Below are 18489 nucleotides of genomic sequence, written 5' to 3'. Positions count from 1 at the left end.
ACTACAGGCTACAGAAGAGTAAGGTCCCAAGCGCCTGCTCTGCACCAAGTTGTTGACCTCAACCTTTGAGGCTACAGTTGGCCTGAGCACCCCTGGGTTAGGAGGGGAGAAGTCAGCCAGTCGTCCTCCTCTGGATCACGGTCAGCAACCCGCAGCTGATAAAACGTGCTAGACTGTCATTGGAAGACGTAGCTGACACTCAGCATCAAGTCTTGGGTGGGAGGTGACCACTTGACTGCAATGCTGGGGGCGGGGGTGGGACAGAGGGGAAGCATGAAACTGTCGCTGTAGAAACAGAAAGGATTATGCCAGGGTGAGGAGAGAAAACTGAGCAGGAAAAATTATTGATTTCAAACTCCAAAGACCATGAAAGTATGATTCCTGGACTCTAATCCCTGGACTGCCCAGTGCCTCACAACATGAAGTGCAAAACATCAATGTGTTCATTAATAATAATAATAATCGTTACATTTGATATAGCGCTTTTCATGTCTTCGAGATGTCTCAAAGCGCTTCACAGAATATATTGTAAAATGAATTGACTGTATATTTGTGGGCGGGCGAAATGCGGCAGCCAGTGTCCCACAAACAGTCGTGGATTGAAATGACCAATTTATCATTGTTTTTTTTCTTGAGGGATTATTATCAGGCGTATGGAGTAAGGAAGCTTGTCCAAGGTTTCACCCTGCCGGGAATCAAACCCAGGTCTCTCGCTTGTGAGGCAAGTGCTCTAACCACTAATACAGGACCGCAGAGATCTGAAGCCCTAATACAGAGCACTCATTCATACTAGATTCAGAATGGTCACTTTTTATTTTTCTCTTTAAATATTCAGCCGTTACAGAATAAGTAACCACAAAGCATCTCTCCTGTTCCCGTATCCCAGCCGCTGCTGTGAGCTCAGGAGTCTCCCTCCTGCACTGGTCTGTACATCGTCTGTCCTACGAGAGAAGCCAGCTCACACCTCACTGAGGTTGTTGGCCCAACCCAAGCCCTGGGTGACATTCACCGTTCATTGTCCTAGAGTTTCTTCCCTTTGTGAAGTTTGTTAAATTGCCACATGTGGTGTTTCCTCAGCAGATTCCAGTATTCCCGAGATTCTGGATCCAATTCCTCTAATTTCTTCGGAGGGCCAAGATTCAGAGTGAACAACCTGCAGAAAACAACAGAAGACAATTATTCCATGGAGAAACACAGTGAATGTAACAGTCCTTGCGTTTGATGAAGCAGCTTATCACCTCGTCGAAACTTCTCAAAGCTTCACAGCATTTATTGTCAAGTGTAGTAACCGTGTACTTTGTAGGCAACCAATTTACACGTAGCAAAGTCCCATAAACAGCAGGAAGTTGAATGACCTCATTTTTATCTGAGGGATTGTTTGCCAGGAAACAGGAAGAAACTCCCTTCTCTTTTCAAATACTCACGGGATCTTGAACATACATCTGATCAGACAGACAGGATCACGGATTAATGTCTCATCTGCGGGATGGCACATCCGACAATTCAGCTCTCCTCAACTGAGGGTCAGTGTAGACTTTGAGCTCAAAGTCCCGATGTGTGGCTTGAACCCACATTCTTCTGACTCAGAAATATTACAACAACTTGCATTTATATAACGCCCCTCACGCAGAGCAGTGTATCAGAGAACAACGTCAGCCCTGAGTCAAACAGACTGGGAAGGTCCCAGGTTTGATCCCCGGTTTGTGCTGAGTTACTGGATCTCAAGCTCGTCAGCTGCACCGTGTCACCGAGAGTCAACTGCTTTAAGGATTCTTAGTGCCATAACAACAAAAGCAACAAAATAAAATTTTTATAGCGTCTTTCATACCGGGAGGACATCCCAAGGCGTTGGACAATTATTGTTTCGGACTCGAGCTGGGGGTCGGGATCAGAGACGGTGGAGGGCAGGGAGTGGAAGGAGGGTGATCAAAAGTACGGTTGAAGAGGAGGGTCTTGAAGGAGTGAAGGGAGGAGACGAGGCAGAGGGATTGTGGGATGGAGTTCCAGAGGGTGGGGGCATTCGTAAGTTACAATGAGAACAGTTTGCAGATAGTGTCATACAGGTAGACATTAGAAAAGCCGAGGATTAATTAAGCAGTAACAGTACTGACCATTCGGGGTACTCAGACCTGGGCTTCAGTTCGGGGTCTGTGCCTTGTTTGTAGACGTTGACCCCCACGGCACGCGTGGTGAGCGTGAAGGGATCAGTACAGACTTCAGGACCCTTTAGAACCTCTTTAACTCCCATCTTCCCTTTCCCCTTCACAGCTGAAACAGGACAGGAATGTGTCAGGATAATCCTTGCATTTGATAGATCACCTTATTACATCGTTGAGACATCTCAAAGCGCTTCACAGAATATACTGTAAAGTAAGTGGATACTGTGACTGTGTATTTTTGGTGGGCCAAACGAGGCAGCCAATTGACAACAGATTTGTACTCACGGCAAACAGTTTACTAAAAGTACAATAAAATAAATGCATCAAAAAATAAGAAAAATGTCACGTCAGGTTTCATGGAAATGTTGCAGTCGGTTACCAAATAGTAGTAAATGTCTATAAAAAGGAAGAGCTTTATAACGCCTTATCATCTTAATTACCTCCATCACCCCAGTCAGTCCTTGCCAGGCTCCACCGGCTCCCAATACTGGACAGATCGACTTCAGAGTCCTCAAACCCGCAGACAAATCACTGTATGCACTGACTGTACTCTCCGACCTGCTCATACCCCACTCCCCTTCCCACGCCCTTCGCTCGGCCGGCTCCAGCCTCTTGCTTGTCCCTCGTCCCCTCCGCTTCACCATTAGCGGAGGGCTTTCAGTCACTCTGCTTCAAAATTCTGGAACTCTTTCCCTCAAATCCCTCCGCTTTGCCCCCTCCTTTTCCATCTTCACATCACGCCTGAGGACCTTCCTCTGTGCCTGTGCCTACGGTCACCTCTCCCTTCTCAGCGTCAACACGCTGAGGAGTCCTGTAGCTCAGTGGTTAGAGCACTCGCTTTGCAAGTGAGAGACCTGAGTTCAATTCCAGGCAGAGGGCGAAACCTTGGGCAAGTTTCCTTACTCCACACAGAGCCTAATAATAATCCCTTCAAAACCAAAAACAATAATAAATTGGTCATTTTCAATCTACGACTGTTTGTGGGACATTGCTGTGATCAATTGGCCGCCGCGTTCGCCCACAAATATACAGTCAATTCACTTCACAGTGTGTTCTGTGAAGCGCTTTGGGACGTCCTCCCGACGTGAAAAGCGCTATATCAAATGCAAGGATTATTATTATTATTATTATTATAACACCCTCTGCCGCGCTTACAGAGATTTACAAAGAACTGGCCACACGGGAACAGGGCACGAGGTCCAACAGTCGGTGCCAGTGTTTGTACTCCACGCATTCCGTGTCGCTCCCTTCTACTCCCCTCTTCCTCATGTGAAAGCCTCAATTCCTCTTGAACGCATCTTCATTGATTCAACCGCGGCTTCAGCAGCAAATTGCTCGGTCTCACTGCCCTCTGTGTGAAAGTGCTCCTGAAATAGTTCTCTTTTAACTCTCTTACACTCGTGTCCCCTCTGGCGGAGCCCCGCACTGCAAACAGCTGATTGATGGTAACCCTATCGAACCCTTCTATCATTTTAAAGCACTTCTATTAGGAGTCTCTCCCCCAAACACTCCCCCCCCACACACACTCCCCCCCCCACACACACTCCCCCCCCCACACTCCCCCTCCCCCACACACTCCCCCCCACACACACTCCCCCTCCGCCCCACACTCCCCCACACCCCCTCCCCACACACACTCTCCCCCCCACACTCCCCCCACACACACTCCCCCCCCCACACACACACTCCCCCCCCACACACACACAGCCCCCCCCCACACACACTCCCCCTCCCCCACACACACACTCCCTTAAATGGGTCTTCTGTTACGAGCTCTCAAGCTCTTAACGCGTGAAGGTCGATGCGTTGTTGCTGAGGGGGAGATGTGCAGATGAGAGGTCTGTGCGTGCGGTTGAGAGGAATGTGCGGATGGGGGGGGTGTGTGTGTACGCGGATGAGGGGAATGTGTGTGTGTGTGTACGCGGATGAGGGGGTTGTGTGTGTGTGTGTGCGGATGAAAGGGACGTGTGTGCCGTCGAGAGGAATGCGCGGATGAGGTGAATGTGTGTGTGCGCGCGCGGTTCAGGGGGGAAACGTGCGGTTGAGGGGGCAGCAGTGAGAGCGGTCGGGACCTCAATCGGAGGCCTGAAACCCGGGCGCGAATCCCGATATTTCTTTTCTTTTTTTTATCCTCCCCGCACCTCCCTCACCCCCTCCCCACCTCCCTCACCCCCTCCCCCTCACACACTCACCCGCTTTCTTGGCGTAGCCTCTGGCGGGAGGCCCGGGCCTCAGGAGGCCATCGCCGCCGCCTCGCAGCCACCAACGGCCGAGCTGCAGCCCGGAGCGCGCGGCCATCGCCGGCCTGTCAATCACAGGGGAGAGGGCGGGGAGCCGGTGATTGACACCAGGCGCGACCAATCGGCAATTAGCTGCGGCCAGAGCTAATTGCCGATTGGTCGCGCCTGGTGTCAATCACCGGCGCCGGCCGCCGACGCGGGTCACCGTTCGTTACGTCAGGCAGCAGCTAACCGCCGATTGGTCGCGCCTGACGTCAATCACCGGCGCCGGCGCGTAGCACCGCTCGTCACGGTACGTCAGGCAGCAGCTAATCGCCGATTGGTCGGGTGTGATGTCAATCACCCGTAACCCGCCTACCTTTGCAGCCGCAAGCCAATCAAAGCACCCGTGCGGGGGGGGGGGCACATTGCTCTGCCTCCCCGCCCCCACATGGGCATCAGCTGCGACCAAACCGCAGGTGGCCACAGGTGCACTGGATCTGGGGCAGGAGGCACGGGTTCGAGCCCACCCATCCCACACACAAGGATTATATATATATATATATATATATGTGTGTGTGTAATATAAATATAATATATATTTGTATATATTTTTTTCAAAATTATTTATCGCCCTTGAGGGAGAGGTTTTTAAGGACACATTGAGAGTGGGAGGCAGGACAGGGTGGACAAGAAAGAGACAAATGAGAGAATGTGTTGGCTGATCCTCTCCCACCGCGCCACCGCTCTGGCGAAGGGCCGGAGACCCCAAACGTCGCCTCACTTTCCTTTCTCCATAGACGGCGCCTGACCTGCTGAGCGTTCCCAGCGCTCTGTTTTGTGTTTGATTCCAGCATCTGCAGTATTCTGTGTTTGGGATATATATTGTGTATATATATATATATATATATATTATTTTTTATATTTTATTTTACATTTTGTATATTATATACACCATATATACACACCATATATTGGATACATATATTTATTATAATAATCCTTGCATTTGATACAGCCCCTTATCACTTCTTTGAGACATCTCAAAGAGTTTCAGTGTATACTGTAGAGTGAATGTATATATAGATATATATTGAGTGACCAATTTGTTTTTTTTTGGAAGGAAATATTTCCAATGATAATATTTCCAATTGACTAACAACCAGGTTCCTACTTACTGCTAGGTAAACAGATGTGTGCGGAAAGGAAACTTGCCCAAAGTTCCTCCTTGGCCGGGAATCAAACTTAGGTCTCTCGCTTACAAGTCGAGTGCTCTAACCACTCAACCCTTTGGCCCCCACCTCTCCCAAATCTGACCCCCAGCTCGGGTGTAAACCACTTTTTATAGTGGCTTGCGATGTCCTCCCAACGTGGAGACATTTCATCAACGTGATAAGGTGCTATTTCAAATGCGAGGTCTATTATTGTGCAGGAAGATTTATTTCAGTGAAGTTTTGAAAAATAGAAGCCATTCAAAAATTTCAGCAATGTAGTGTTTTATTATAATATCCACATTCCATAAGAAAAAAAACAGCAGCATGAACAAATAGCCAATGTAACAATTCCCATCTGAGTCACCAAACCTAATTCTTGTAAGTCAGGATTGCCAATCTGCACAAACACGTACATCGGTACAATTAACCAATACTCCCTCGTCACCACCAAATCAAAACAATCTGAAGTTTTTTTCCCACTTTGAGCTCGCTTGCACACTAATAGCTGTGGATACAAGAGTCTGAGACAGGGTCTGAATTTCTCGAGGGCGAGAGCAGTGCAGAAAACAGAACACGTTAAACAAACTACCTGGTTATGCACAACTGATAATAAAATCCATTAGTCACAGTATCGAATGGATTCACATTGCTCAATCCATTTCACACCTTATATAACGGAGTGCACTTTATTCAGACTGAATATTTCATATATACTACATGCCACCTTCTGGGCATGAATAAACTATTGATTAATGTTCAGCCTTTGATTGGAAACATAAAGGGGAGGGGAAGTAGTCAGTGTAATTTGTATGTACATCCATTAACAAATATACAAAGAATTGAGTATGTACAGAATAGACGAGAATTGGCCCCTGGCCCATTGTAGGTTTTCTGCTTTTAATTATCAACACAACAATAACAATAAACAGCAACAGATCATGGCACGGGCACACTAGGTTTGATATTCAAACGCTAAAAATCAGAAGATCTGCTACAAACCCATGGTTTCCTTTGACGTCTGCTATTTCATGACAACTAACTTCACTCAGAACGCTGATATTAAATACAGTTTGACCTTTGCATAAAAATGTACAGCGGTAAACACTGAAAGTATTACAATTTACTATAAAAATAGAGATCACAGTCTGCAGATTACAGTAACACTTGAGCTCAATTGTATTTCAGAAGAAAGAAAATTCAATCAGGTGAAATACATTTGCCTTTCCTTCCCTAATTCTATTAAGCTGGTTGGAGTTACTCCCAATATTCATCCAGTCAAACAAAGGAAGTAAAATATAAAACCTTTCAGGTTGGTTTAAACACTTTCAAAATTAAATCTAAATCACCAAGAATGCTCCACCCAGCCTTGTATTCACCTCCTCTTCAATTAGAACTCATTCGACTTATTGCCACATTTTTGTTCTCAAAGAAGTTGCACAACTCCTCTGTTGCAAAAAGATTCTCGGAGAAACGACTACATAATGGAGTGAATCTCTGTTATTGCTTTATGCTGGCCTTGAGATGGCTGTGAAAATCCCACCATCCCAACTCAGTGTGACAGGTCACTGCTCAGTGGGTAGATCAGAGACCTGGTCAAGGCTGCCTTAGTCACGCTTTAAATCAAAAGCTCTCTAACAGCTGAGGATAATAATTGAAACAGTCTGCCTGGCAATGTGAGTCTTCCAATTACAGTGCATTGCTTTGTAAAAAGGATTGGGATGAAGATTTCATTCAAAGGTTTCTGTTGAATTCGGAATATTCACAATTTCAGTCATTTCAGTCAGTAGCACTACACTCCCCAGTGTTAGAAACCTCAGCTATCTGCATTTTTCCTAAAGTTTGTAGGATTTCATCTTAGACCTCCAGCCAAGACCACCTAACAAGTGGGTTACCAACATCTCAAGTATTCTGATGGATCTTCTCTCAAACCCTCAATTCAGGAAGAACCACAACTTTGGAAATCTCAGAGAAACGACACAAAACCAAATCCATGGTTCAAGGAATACAAGATTCAGTGAGCTTAACACTTGATTATTTCTCAGCTCAATGAATAGTTTAGACTCAAACTGGTTTCAAAATGAACAGTAAAATTGCAGTCGACCTCATGGTAAGGGAACCTTAGGCAATGGGATCTAATTTGAGTTTTTTTTTAAATGGGATTCCTCAATGGATATCAGAGTTACACAAACCCATAACAATGGACAGCACATTGAGGGCAGGGACAGTGGAGTGGGACAATGCAAATTCTAAAGGGATTTCAACAAACATTGTAAATTAGACTGTACAATCGAGCACCACACATCGTTTCTTCCTCTCAAAAAAAAATCACACAATTAACCAAATTGTTAAGTCTACCTGATCAGAGAGGCCTCCATCTCCTCTGCCAGTCACCACAAATAACCTTAAGCTGGGTTCAGCTGCGGACACTTGTGGTCAAGCCACAAAGCACTCCTTTTGCTGGCAGGTTGGACACAGAGGGAACAAGTCACTTTAAATCGGTTACTGGTTTTAAGTTATTGCAACTTAGCTATTGTTTCACTGACAGCAGTGGAACAGAAGAATCCACTGCATTCAAAGAATTCTATTTCGATGATAGCTTTCAAAAGAGAATTGGATAGGGACTTAAAAAGGAAAAATATGCAGGGCTCTGGGGTAAAAGCGGGTGAGTGGGGTTAGTCGGTTGCTGTTTCAAAGAGCTGGCACAGGCAAGAATGGCCTCCTTGTGTGCTGTAAGATTCTTTGATTCTATTCTAATTATAATGCAGGAAAAGGTTTTAAAAACTAAAATTCCAAGGAAGCACACCAACAAACTGACTAAGTCAGTAAATTACAGTACCTACAAATGTTAGATTTTGCCTTTTAACACTGGCCATCTCACACCTTGGAACTGATCAATTTCCACCAAAAGAGTTCCTTTGTACATTAGGTAGCAAGCAACACAAAACACTGACCATCAAATCGCTTCAGTTTTGCAATGCAACAGAAGAAAAGATTTACCAAACTTGGAAAACAAACAGAACATGGAGTTTAACATAGACACTGAAGGAGACAATCTGCAGGCAACAAGGCTTGGTTTATGGCTAAGCGACACAGACCTAATCCACAGATTTAAAGGGCAAAGACAAGATGGACTTTACAGAATGTTGCTATGTCCAGTGTCCTGGTCTCAATCAGAAGGAAACAGTGAACAAAGAGTTTACTGAGATTGAGTTACACTGGAGCATTTACATAGACTGTGAGTAGATCTGCTCAGGGAGACAAAACTGATGACAGTTTCAAAAAGGAATTCTATAGCTTTATGCTGGTGCTAGGGACTGAATTATGAGGGAAGAGAAAGATGGAAAAAACAAGAAAAATACGTCAAAAATGGGCAAGGTGGTCAGTAATTGGATTTTTTTTCAGGCTTGCGTGCATCTAGGTGCATGTGAACGTGAAATTCCGGCTCTGCCGCTCAAAGCTAACCACTGCATCCAGGAACCATCAATGAGGCACGAAGAGAACATCAAATCGTTTGTAATGGAGCATTGTAGGAGATGGGGTGGGGTTGAAAGGAAAGACCACAGGTTAAATGATGCCCATTTAATATTTGTTTGTTCAGAATTAAAGATTTTTTCAAAGGCCCCATTCAAGATAGCCAGTTTGTGCATTCGTGTTGATAGGCTTCGCATTTCAGGGGGAGCGTTATGACAAGGAGATGAGAATGTTGTGCACAGGACAAGAACTAGATGCTCAAACGTTCCCTTAAAATGACTTCCCACCCGAAGAGATGAGATTTCTCAAACTCGCACCAATAGCAAATGCTCTCTGATCCCAACTCGCTGAACTCCTCAGATATGCAACTTATCTACAATTAGTAAGTATTAATCTACTAAAAACTCTACAGCACTTTTACTTTCCCTGGTTCTCTGCTTCTGTTCTGACGTTGCAAGATGAGCGATACTGCAGTACCACCAGCCGGGCAGTTTTGGCAGTACAGCCCTGGACTAGACGGAGAAAAGCCAATTCCAAATGAACTTAATGGGGAAAAACATTTTAAACACTTACTGCCACGCAAAACAATTTTAGGCCAACAGTACATGTACCTCTGCTCCCCTTCAGTCAAGGAGTTAATGTAAATGTGCTTAGTGACCTTGCATTTCAGCTGTGACTGCTGGTTAGCTGTGTCCAGGTGACATGCGGTCAGCAACTTAACAATACCGAAGCCCACAGAATTCACTGTTAAATCCTAAACTTACTAGTATAAAAAAGGAGAAAATGAACATGTACAACGTTATTTCACAGAGCAGTTGCTCAACTTAAGCAATATACTGTATTAACTAACGGTCTTATAAGTAAATTAATTTCTGGAGAGCGAAAGACAAGATTGTGACTGATACATTTCTAGCAATATCAGACCCAGTAGAATTCAGGAAAGGAAACTTCTGCCTTTATTCAGTCACTGAGGGCAATTTCAGCTATTGAGAGGTCAGCCCGCCAACAGCAGATCCTATAATGTGACTGAGATTTTATTCTCACAAAACAGGAATCTGAAATGTTTTCTAAAATAAACAGTTGCCACTCCCAGCACAACCACATTTTTTTTAAAAAAAAGAACAAAGTTGTCATTCCCTTTGTTGGGACTTCAGCTCACATTCCTTGTAGACTTGTGCTAAAAACAAAATCAGCATTTTGAGAACCGTCCCTCAGATTTGCTGCTCCCAATTTAGAGTGAAACTGCATTGGCTTCTGACCCACAATGAGAGCCATTGTTCCCTGCAGTCAAGACACTCAATGTTCATTATGGTGACCAGCAAATTAACCTGTGATGAAAGGGAATCAGCACCACCTGCTCCAGACGGAACACTTGTTCATATCACTGATTCACTGCAACCTGAGAAAATCTGTGGGACTAGATTAAGAGACTGGAGAGTCAGAGCAATTTGCTGCTGGCTTCAATGTCAGGACAGCAGCCTCACAGCTGAAACATCAAGGGCTAAGGCTCGATGCAAAATAGCATTTATGTGCAGTCTTCATTACAAGACCTGGGGAGATGGGGACCTCGGGATGACTGAATGTTCTATGGAATAGTACATTTTATAAACCTTCTACTAGCAAGTTACTTTGTCCTTTCTTCCTCCCACCCGAGGCAAGGAATGGAAATGGGCCACTTCCCATTATTTTGGAGTAGAGCAATGAACTTGAGTTATGAACCTCACTGGAAACAATTGAGGTCAGGAGTGAGACACTGAACATGGGATTATAATTGCCCAATTGTTACAATAGGCTACAACACATCACTACACGTCCTGAAATCTCCGGTGTCAAAATGTACCGTCCAACGAAATCGGATCAGCTATTGTAATGGAAAGTCAAGTGAATCATTCTTAACTTAGGGGCTGGATTAACAGTAAATAGACAAATATAGTAAAATTACTGCAGCAAATGTCAAGATGCCTGGCAGGTTTATTAACAATTTACAGAAATTACGGAATGTTATTTCTCAATATACTCTCCACGCCACATTGAGGGAGATTCGTGAAGAATCAATGACACTGTGTGCAATAACAGCCGTGCGTCCAAATATCTACTACAAGCAAAACACCAAGCCAAATGTATTTTGGCCCAATTTCAAAGTAGTAATGTAATCTCAGGGAAGCTACCCTCTGAAGATTTTGGACAGTGGACCTTGTCAATTAAATTACCATCCGTAATCAATCAGGTGTTCATTGTTCCTTAAAATGATCAACATGGTTGGATAAACATATTGTCTCGTCAAACAGCTTGATGCTGTTATTGTAATATAGTAGAGTCGGTATTCTGGAAGGAAGGGATCAAATAAGCCGAAGGACCTTCAGGTCCTGCATCTCTCCGCATCTCTCGTGATTTAACTGCAAACATGTCCAACAATCACCTGGATGACTGGTCGAGATTTGTGATGTGTTGAACTTTATTGTTTTCTCCAAAATGCGTTTTTATTTGGTCCAATGGACGCGATTGTTTGCATTGGCGGCTCTGAAGATTTCCAGTTCATTTGCTTCATCAGTAAGCACTCTCAGCCTGAGAGGATGATGCTCAACACGCAATTCAAATCTGCTGAAACTCCAATGATACCTTGCCTTCCTGAACTAGTGACAAGTAGGAATTATTTTCTTATACTGGTTTTGAGGGTAAAAAATGGGTTTTAGACACTCCGCGCAGCTCACTTCACTCTTCAGTGACAGCAAAAGAAAAAGCTGTAGTTATTACTTACTCTGCATCTTCCTTACAAGGACATCTCCAATGGTGTCAAAGTGAAATACTGTGATACACACTTGGCTTCAGAAGGTTTGCCTTTCAGCACCTTGGGACATCCTCCTGACGTGAAAGGTGTTATACATATGTAATTTATTGTTGTTAGATCATTCCCCAATGACTGGCTTACCTCACGCCAGAGCCTAACCCTCCCCCACTGCCATATCAATCTGTTGTGAACAATACAATATGGACTTTAATGATCCAATTCCTCAGTAAAGGATTTCGTTTTAAGATATACAGATCATGACAGCATATTTCATACTGTTATCCAAATGGATGTAATGCATAAAAAAACTCAAACTGATCCACTTCCAATAGGAGGAGCCAGACATAATGCAAAGACTCCAGAGCAGACCTGTAGTGATGGTACTAGTGATGGAAGCGACATTTGAAAGTCAGATACAGTTCCGCTCAAGAGTATTCTCACTGACCCCCCCCCACCCCCGACGGTTCTCAGATGGAGACAGTTCCCAGGTGGAGACATACTCTAGTGCTAATGGCACTGCTTTACAATGAACTTCACTCACACGATTTCAGAAATGACTCAAACCCAAATGATTTGTTCTACATAAATATAAAATGTAACCCTACAATAGCAGTCCCCCTCTAGCCCAGCTCCCCGATCATTCACTAGTTTTCTGCACGTGCATCAACAAGTGCAAAAACCTAACATTAAGCGTTGTGAAAAGCAATTGATTTATAATAAGGAAACAAATGAAATTCAAGAGAAATTATAAGATGAGAGACAGCCCTAGCGAGGCAGGGTTTATAGCTACTTAAATAAGTTCACATTTTTTTAATTAAAAAAATTGATCATTCCTTCAACATTTTGGCATTTATCATTGACTGCATGGATTAAATATTTGGTTTGTGACAAATCGTTACACACACACACTCGCGCACACTTCTGGACATCTCAATTTCCAAAGTAAAACCAGTTAATCAATAGCTTATGATACTTATTGCGATTAGAGATTTGGAGCTAAGGGAGGATGTCATGTAACCATTTGTTACAGCTTGCACCTGAAAATGCTATTCAAGTTTCAAATAAGTTTGGAAGAGTCAATTCTAGTCACCTTTCATCCTATATACAGTGTGTGGAAGGAGAAAGTATTTCTGGAACCTGCAGTGTGTTTGAATTGTGCTTCCAGGATATTTTATTTAAAGGTACCAATGTTTTTGTACGACTCAGCCACTTAACTCAATCACAGATAATCGGACAAGACCTTAAGCTCTCCCCACCCTCCAAACACCCCCCCGCCCGCCCACCTCCACGCACACAAAATAACACCTCTGCACATAGGAGGAGTTTGATTATTTACACATGATTTGCATCACTGGGAGCACATCAAAACCTGCACATACTTGGGAGTTAAAAAAAATACTCACTGTGAAGTTGCTTACGGGAAATACGCAATCAACTTTTAACTGCACTGATGGAATGAATGAACTTATGAATAAATCTAGATGCTTCATCTAGGCAAGGGAACAAGGAGACAGTGAGGGGTCACAGTGTGCAACAGCTAAACAAAACACGGGATGGTTGCTGTGTGGGCCAAGTTAGGCATAAGTTTGTTTCTGCATCACAAACAGCGTTCCTCACGATGAGCTCAGTTCCTAAGGTTTCCTCTGCTCAGGTTGCAGGTAATGGGAGCCAGTTTCACTGAACGGAGCCATCGGATCACGCGGATGCAATGAGTGAGGCAGCTTCTGACTGAAAGGACGCCATCCCCTCCAGAAGAACTTCCATTTTCAAATAATCTGAATAAGATTTACTGAGATAAAAAACGATAGACAGAAAATTAATGACAGTAAATTTTAACCCAATCTTAACTAATTGCCCATATATGCCTGGTACAGTCTTAGATAGTACATTGAACCATCTCAGATACAGCACCGAACAAGTAAAACTTATTGCAAGTGTTGCTTTCAGTCAGTAAAATAACCTTTACATTTAATGACTCATTAAGTCATTAAAATATCTCAAAGTGCTTCACAGGATTTTACTGTAAGGTATCTGTAGTTGTAGGCAAAAGCAGCAGCCAATGTGTGCACACCAATGTCCCACAATTAAATATCCAAACTGAGTATCCCATGCATCCCGCCTGCACATGGAAATCCCAGAGATAGATTGTTGGAATGGAATGCGCTCTCTCTCCCTGAAGGGATGCATCCTGCTTACCTGATTCCAGAAAGTATTAGGCTCAGGTTGGCAAGAGCCAAAGCTTGGGGACCCCAGAGTGAGCCCGGAATCTAACCAGCAGTACCCCGAAGTACACACACACATAGCTTGCCATTGATAGCACTTGCCACAGATAGCAAGCTTTCCTGACTCTTGTCCAGCTAGGCCCACCCTACCCTTTAGGGCTTTGGCTTGCAGGGTTAACAGGAGTTGAGTGACCAGTGACTGGTCTACCCTTCCAAGCAGTGCCGATGAGCCAGGCTGACAATGGTTAGCCAGATACTGCAAGAAACTAGAAGACGTGAAAAGTGCTATATCAAACGCAAGGATTATTATTATTTATTATAAACGAGCTTCTCTTTTTTGAATCGAGTCATGATACGTTTATAACATCCACCCACATAGAGGATCTTGGTAAACAGCTCATCTGAAGGACGGCACCTCTGACAATGCAGTAATTCACTGGAGCATCAGCCTAGACTATAGGAATTCAAATTCCTAACATGGGACCGGAAGCCACAACCTTCTGCCTCAAAGGCAAGAGTGCTACAAATTGAGCCTGGCTGCCATAGCACAAATTGGGCAATTGGTAGGGCACAAACATTTGATGCAAATGACATCTTTAAGCAATCAGCTGGTCCAAAGCCAATCAAATAGTTGAACCTGCTATAACCAAAAGCATTGTAAGCATACAATGTGTGAATGCAGCGTAAACTAGCCACTGAAGGAAGAACAATAGCTGTAGTTCAGTGGCATGTGGGCAGTTTTAAATGATGACAATATAAAAATCAGACAGCTCTGCAGATTTTGTGTTGCCAGCTCCATTTTTTTTTCGTGTTCCAGAAGGGGCAAAAATAAATCAGAACCCGTCACTGTGAAGGCTTCACATGGTGCAAACGTTCAGAGATCGAGCAAGTGCAGAAAAGGATAACCGTTTGTTCCCTAAATTTGGCTAAAAAGTAAAAACAGCCAGTTTGACTCACAGCCAATAAAGAGGTTATTTTACTGGCCTTTGGGGTAAGTGAGTATTATCAGAGACTGAAATGTTAGAAAATAAAATGCAGTTTGAAGTCGTATGTCTGATACGTGTTCCTCTAATTGAAACCACCGCAGGTTCTATTACTTACTCTCAGACAGTGATTTTCACATCACCACATTTGCTTGCATTTTGGTTAATTAATGCTGGCGACTTACCACATGCCCAAACACTGTACATGAATAGTAATGCTACTCACAGATAAAAGTGGTCACACATTCAGCTCACACTGTACAGAGGAAAGCCAGGCAAAACCAAATAAGCTATACTACGTTGCACACAAGCTACACTACATTGAACAAGCACCAGTCCTGCATACCCCAGTCCGGCAGCTCTATACCTTTAACAGCAAACTTCTAAAGGAACGGGACATTACACTTACAGTTTCACTCTCACCGTCTGAAACTGAACGGACTTGAGAACCGTAGTGAAGAGGAGAGTAAATCCAGGCCCTGTCTTCTGTACACTGAGCAGCAGGAGAAAAAAGGACGCAGAAGAGGAAGAGAAAGAATGGAAGCAAAATGAGACAATCATCAGCGAGCGAGAGAAGGAAAAGGTTAGACACACAGAAAAGTTTGAATACAAGAAGGAAGCAGATTATTGCAAGACTTGCTCGGAAGTTCCTCTTTAATTCTTGATTATTTGAGGGGCACACAGAGAATTTGCTAACATAAGAAATGACCAGATCCACGCCCGTTAGTTTCCAGCAAGTATCAAATTTATACAAGTAAAGCATGTATCTAACAAAATAAATATGTTATTATCAGCTTGAGTTTTGTCTGCTCAGCAAGCACAGAGGAAAAACACATATTGGTTTGTATTTCAGTCACAGTCATTATTTTCTCACTTTAAGTACTTTTCCCATCCAAAATAATTTACAAATCGCCTCTCTTCCTCCAGTGTCGTGTGGTAACATGGTTATACACTTAACTCCCCATGAATGTCTCTCTTGGAAGGAAAGGCTTTGCTTGTAGCTGTGTAATACATTTTCTTGTAGTTCATAATTACTGAAAGGTTTGTTTTATGGATGTATAATTATAATGACCAGGACTGGTTCAGACACACTGGCTTCTAAGACACCCAGAAATAGAAGTGTAGTCACCATGATGAGAGGGCCATGCTCCTCAGAATCTACTGCAATACTCTGCGAAGCACGGCAGGCAAGTGTTAAGCCTTCAGTCATAATGCCCCCAACCTCTGGAACTCTGCAGCTATCCCCCACCTCGCTCACTTTTTAAATTGTATCTTAAAAAAAACTTTTAAACCACACTTATGGTCACCTTCTCCCTATCCCCCACCCCTTCCTCCTAGCTTCATTTCCACAGTGACACTGTGAAGTGTTGCACAATGCTATCCTAAATGAAGGGTACTAAATAAATGCAAGTAATTGTTTGTCGGCACTGAGCTATAAAATCACTGTCATACGGTTTCAACTCACAACTTCTAATGCAGAGGCTATACCAACTGAGCCGAGCTGACACTTAAGTGTGAAAGCACCCTGTCCAGCACATCAGTGAAGCTCACACTGCACTACCAACATACAGCACAGCACCAGCGTCCGACTCTTCTATGATTGCTAAAAAGTAAAGCATGAATTTCAAAGCTTTGCAATGGTGTAGAAGTGCTGGGGTAAAAGATTGTTACAATGAGATGAGAACTACAAGACAAGGTAGGGTTTCAAAGAAAAATAATCCCACTTACATGATCACCAGACACTGAACTGGCTCGGGAACAATTGCGGAGCGGAGAGTAAATCCAATACTTTCCATCCGTAAACTGGATGGTGTAAGAAAATGGCAGACACACAAATGAAGGAATCAATCATGAAAAGAAAAAAAGAATGGAAACACAGTGAATAAGAAAAGGAAAGTCATGTGTAAAGTGGATAATTGTAACAGAAAGTATTGAAAGAAAAACAAAAAGTAACAAAAGAAAATCTTTCTCCTAATCCTGCTTTGCTACAAAATACTCCAGCACCAACACAAACTTTCATCATCGTTTATGGAGAGAGGAAAAAAGGATGAACCCCAGCCTTATTAAGCACGACTGACTTAACATCCTCGGCTTTGATTTGCCTCTACATTGTTGAAACATCTCAGAACATTTCACAGTTAAGTGCAAGGACTATACGTAGGCAAACGCAATCTGGAAACAGCAATATTGCACAACAGCATGAAGTTATGTGGAGGATTGTTGGCCAGGACATTGGAAGAAACTCCTCTCTCCTCCCCCAGGATGATATTCCCAGCCTTAGTCAAGACATCTGATAGAGGTGGCTCTCCAACACTCTGAATGAGAGACACAAACCTTGGGAGTCCAAATAAATTGCCCTCTAAATGGACAGATCAGACCAGAGTGGATGTTAGGTTGCATAGGTGAAGAGAATAACATGATCTTAAACAAATCTCCCACGTGTGAAAGAAACAAAAATAGTCTAAACATTCCCACAAAATTTACAATCTGGGGCAATTCGATTCACTGGAGCTTACAAAAAGTGAACAGGCTTAGCTTAAAATCTTAAAATTTAAGATTAGTTCAACAGAACTGTAAAACTACAACAACAAGATTCCATTTATAGAGTGCCTTTCACGTCGGGAGGACGTCCCAAGGCACTGTACAGTTGGGTCGGGACCCGAGCAGTGGGGGGAAATGGTCAGGGTGAGGGAAGGGAGGGAGCGAGGAGGGGGTAGAGAGTCGAGAGGGGAGCCGAAGGCTCGGTCAAAGAGAAAGGTCTTGAGACCGGCCTTGAAGGAGGAAAGGGAGGAAGCGGCGAAGGCACTGGGGATAGAGTTCCAGAGCCGAGGGGCTGAGAGGCTGAAGGCCCGACCACCGATGGTAGGGCGGTTGGGGCGGGGGGTGTGGAGCAGACTGGAGCCAGAGGAACGGAGGGTACGGGCAGGTAGGTAGGGGGATAGTAGGTCAGAGAGGTAGGAGGGAGCGAGGCCGTGAATGGCCTTGTAGATTCCAAATTGTCTCAATTGAACAATTTCCCAAAATACTGCAAAACTTGGGCTAAAACCATAAAACATTTAAGCACTTTGGGACGTCCTCCTGATGTGAAAGGTGAATGTAAATGTAAATTGTATTTTATCCCAGAACCTCATTCTCCCAAGACCCAGTTCTGTAACCTGCACAGAGCATTTGACACAGATGCTGCTTTCACTTTGCTGGCCAGCTCAATACACAGTAGACAAAATGACATAGCGTGGCTCGCATTACAGTCAGCGTGAAACCGAACCATGCTGTGGACCTGGTTTGGGAATACACAATGCAGGTACTTTATAGAGACTCGGGTCAAATTACAGGATGCAATCGAAACTGCCATTTTCAAATATAACGAGGCAACAGAAACAAAAAGAAGTTAATTTAAGCATCCCCCTTTATACTGACATCCTTACAATAACAG

At 43.8% G+C, this 18489-nt stretch overlaps 2 protein-coding genes across 3 annotated transcripts in view; both read right to left on the bottom strand.

Moving 5' to 3' along the window:
- Positions 1–794: 794 nt before the first annotated feature.
- mrpl54 (mitochondrial ribosomal protein L54) lies at positions 795–4471 on the bottom strand. 2 transcript variants are annotated; one of them, XM_007907995.2, is made up of 3 exons: positions 4352–4471; positions 2112–2268; positions 795–1153 (listed from the first exon to the last, which is right to left on the bottom strand). In XM_007907995.2, exons 1-3 carry the CDS (start codon positions 4455–4457, stop codon positions 1021–1023), a joined length of 396 nt encoding a protein of 131 aa, XP_007906186.1. In that variant the 5' UTR covers positions 4458–4471; the 3' UTR covers positions 795–1020. The 2 variants fall into 2 exon arrangements, with proteins under 2 accessions (XP_007906186.1, XP_007906187.1); XM_007907996.2 differs by lacking the exon at positions 4352–4471 and adding an exon at positions 3315–3678.
- An 8175-nt stretch (positions 4472–12646) lies between these two features.
- LOC103188137 (phosphatidylinositol 4-phosphate 5-kinase type-1 gamma) overlaps positions 12647–18489 on the bottom strand; it is a 60367-nt gene continuing 54524 nt past the window's right edge. Inside the window, exon 17 of the mRNA XM_042342610.1 lies at positions 12647–13640. Within this exon, the coding sequence (XP_042198544.1) occupies positions 13638–13640 (3 nt within the window). The 3' untranslated portion in view covers positions 12647–13637. The remainder of the gene's footprint in view (positions 13641–18489) is intronic.

Source organism: Callorhinchus milii, unplaced genomic scaffold (genome assembly GCF_018977255.1).
Source record: "Callorhinchus milii isolate IMCB2004 unplaced genomic scaffold, IMCB_Cmil_1.0 Scaffold21, whole genome shotgun sequence".
Classification (NCBI taxonomy): domain Eukaryota; kingdom Metazoa; phylum Chordata; class Chondrichthyes; order Chimaeriformes; family Callorhinchidae; genus Callorhinchus; species Callorhinchus milii.
This window is presented reverse-complemented; position numbering and strand designations above follow the sequence as displayed.